Source organism: Phaseolus vulgaris, chromosome 7, assembly GCF_000499845.2.
Source record: "Phaseolus vulgaris cultivar G19833 chromosome 7, P. vulgaris v2.0, whole genome shotgun sequence".
NCBI lineage: Eukaryota > Viridiplantae > Streptophyta > Magnoliopsida > Fabales > Fabaceae > Phaseolus > Phaseolus vulgaris.
In genome coordinates this window covers 24061226-24064624 of record NC_023753.2, presented here as the reverse complement: position 1 = coordinate 24064624, position 3399 = coordinate 24061226, and the positions used below count along the sequence as shown (strand labels likewise).

Here is a 3399-nt window from a genome sequence, read left to right as displayed (position 1 = left end):
AGAGAAAGAGGAGTTGCTCGCCGGTAGAATCGTGCACGAGAGTGGCCTGAGGGAGTTAGTAAACCGGTCAGTGATTGGTGACTCTCTTAACCCATTACGTGCATGACATCGTGAAGGGGAAATCGTTTATGCAGAGAGCAATGCTTGGTGAGTGTGCCTAGCCAGCCACACCTGGCGTTCTCCTGAGAGTGTGCGATTCACCCAGATGGAAGAAACGCGCTAAGTTACTCCGCAAGGGAATAACTTAGGCGCACAAAGAGATGCGCTAGAGCCCTTCAGGTAGTGGCACGTGTACGGTTAGATGTGAGTTGCATGCCTCCACGTGTCACCATCTGGGAGAGGCGCGGCCAAGATAAAGGTGCACTCCGCGTCGTGAAAGGTACAGAAAACACACACACACCCACGTTTTTACTCATTGTGGTACGTTTTCGCACAATAGCGTAACAGAATTCTGACACACGCAGAGGATAGCGTAACAGAATTCTGTTAGGCACAGACACACAGAGAGAGAAAAAAGAGAATCAGAGAGAGATTCAGTGACATTTTTTGTTGGTGGTTCTGTGACCTAACTTGAGCGTCGGCGTGCAAACGGCCGCTAGAGGCGCCGTCTGTGTGTTTTGCAGGTTGCGTTTGAAGTTCCCGGAGAAGGTTCTAAGAGCATTCTTGCGAATAGCACAGTTGCATAGGCGGGGTAAGGAAGCGACAAAGCAATTCCTCCACGCTTGAGTTAACGACAGGATCATTTGGCGCGCACCGTGGGGCCCTGTGAATCGTGGTCCCATCCACACCAAAGTTTCTGAAGTTTCTCAAAGATTTTGCTGAGAAAATGAGGAGAACCAGACAAACATCACCTGCGCCATCTGCTGAGGAAGGAGCTGTGACAATGGCGCAGGTCCTGGAGATGATGCGTGGCTGCAGGACAATGTCGCAGCGTCGAGAGCTGAACAAGAGAATATGTAGGCGGAGTTGGCTGCATCGCAGAGCAGGAATGATGAGCTGAATCGTGTTAATGAGGAGCTGAGAAGGACGTTACAGGCGCAGAAGGAACGCGCAGTTGAAGAAAGGATGTCGATGTCACCATCGCCTCCGAGAGCGTTCCCTATGCCATTCTCCCCTGAAATCATGAAAACCGTTGTGCCTCCCAACCTGGTGGGAGTGAAGGCGTCGTTCACGAGGGTAGAAGATCCAGAAGCGCATCTGACGGCGTTCCACACTCAGATGATGCTTTCTGGGGGCTCAGATGCCGTGTACTGCAAGATGTTCATGAGTACACTGAGTGGAATCGCCATGGAATGGTTCGTGAGTCTGCCAGAGGGTCATATCACGTCCTTCCATCAGTTTTCGAAGCTTTTCACTGAGCAGTACATCGTTAACAGAGCACCTTCAGTGGTGTCGTACGATCTGTTTGATGTACGCCAATATCAAGGGGAGTCGCTGAAAGACTACCTCAACCGCTTCGGAGCACAAGTGGTTAGATTGCCCAGCAAGGACGAGGATATGCTGGTGCATGCGTTTAAGAAGGGAGTGCTGCCTGGTCCCTTCAGTGAGTCGCTCATCAGGAGCCATCCCAACACCTTTGCGGAGATCCGGCGACGCGCGGTGGCGCACATAGTGGCAGAGACAGAGGTTTCTGAGAAAAGAGGAAGTGCTGCACCACCGAAGCCGCGTGGAGGACAGGGGAAGCAACAGCAGCAAGCGAGGGTGCATGAGGCAAAGGAGGGAAAGAAGGTGCAGGGGAAACCTCGTCCTTATGCACCCAGGAAGGACCAGGGCAGGGGGCGTGCAAGGGAGAATAATGCACCCCCAAGTACGATTTCATGGTGTAGTTGGCGGATCTGATCGCCCTTCCTGCGATAGCTACAAGACTCCGAGTACCAGAGAAGACAGATAAGGTACTTGGGAGGAAGAAGAACGAGTGGTGTGAGTTTCACCAAGCCTTTGGCCACACACTCCACTCCTGCTTGGCGTTGGGACACCAGCTGGCGAGTTGGTAAAGTCTGGGTTCCTGGCAGATTACCTGCGGGAGGCGCAGGTGATCGCGTATCGGGGGCCCAGGCAGGAGAACGGCAGCATGAAATCCCTGTGCACGGGGAGGTGCAAACGATTGCGGGAGGCTTCTCCGGTGGGGGGTGCACCGCATCAAAAGAAGAAGGTATGCTCGATCGGTTATGGCCGTGGACTCGTAGACGAGGGCCATTTCCCCGAGGTAGACATCACTTTCAAGAAAGCTGATCTACAGGACGTTGTACCGCACGACAGCGATCCTGTGGTCATCTCCCTCATCACAGCAGGAAGGCGAGTGCACAGAGTGCTCGTAGACCAAGGGAGCTCGGCAGACGTCATGTTTTGGCCGATGTTCAACAAGTTGCAGCTGTCCCCCGATCAACTAAGCCGTATACCGGGTGTCTTTACGGCTTTACAGGGGATCAGGTAGAGGTGCGGGGGTACATTGAGCTGAGGACGACGTTCACCGATGGAACAACAGCTCGCACCGAAAGAATAAAGTACTTGGTGGTGAACGCCCCTTCTGCGTACAACATCTTGTGGGAAGGCCAACACTCAATAGGTTGGGTGCAGTGCCATCGACGATGCACATGAAGCTGAAGCTGCCATCGATGGAGGGGACCGTAATAACCATCAAGTCAGATCAGGCTGAGGCTAGACGCTGTTATGAGAACAGCCTCAGGCAGAAGAGGAGCATATGCCATGTCACCTCAACACCACCACCAGGTGTGCTCGAAGAGCGATCGGTGGTTAGGGGAACGCATGGCGATCAGGAGATGGAGGATGTTACGCTGGGGGGCTCCCAGGTAGCTCAGGTGGAAGCGGAGGAGGAGGGCATGATCACTCCTCGCGAGTCAGGGATCGCGAGGGCGGTCATCGCCAGCGAGAGAAGACCCCACCCAGCTGAGGGGTGGGTAGAAGTAGATATAAGGGGGAAAAGGTTCAAGTTGGGAGGATCGCTCGGCGAAGAAGAACGAAGGCTGATCGCCGGGGTGATCGAGAAGCACATGGGCGCGTTCGCATGGTCAGCATCTGACATGCCAGGAATCGACCCTGACTTCCTTTGCCATCGCTGTTGATGGATCCTAAAGTTCGACCTGTGCGTCAGAGGCGAAGGAAATTCAACGAAGAAAGGAGGAAAGTGATCCACGACGAAGCGCAAAAGCTCCTTGCCGCAGGGCACATCAGGGAGATCCAGTACCCTGAGTGGCTAGCGAACGTGGTACTGGTGCAGAAGCCAAACGGCAAGTGGAGGATGTGCGTGGACTTCACGGACCTCAACAAGGCATGCCCCAAAGATTCTTACCCTCAACCCAGTATAGACGCTCTAGTGGATAGCGCATCAGGGGGGGAAGCTACTCAGCTTCTTGAATGCATTCTCAGGATACAATCAGA

General features: G+C 53.8%; 1 protein-coding gene across 1 annotated transcript; it reads left to right on the top strand.

Annotated features, from left to right (window-relative positions):
- Positions 1-1122: 1122 nt before the first annotated feature.
- On the top strand, positions 1123-1839 carry LOC137829284 (uncharacterized). The gene has a single exon (XM_068636087.1). The coding sequence runs from the start codon at positions 1123-1125 to the stop codon at positions 1837-1839; it is 717 nt and encodes a 238-aa protein (XP_068492188.1).
- Positions 1840-3399: the final 1560 nt, after the last annotated feature.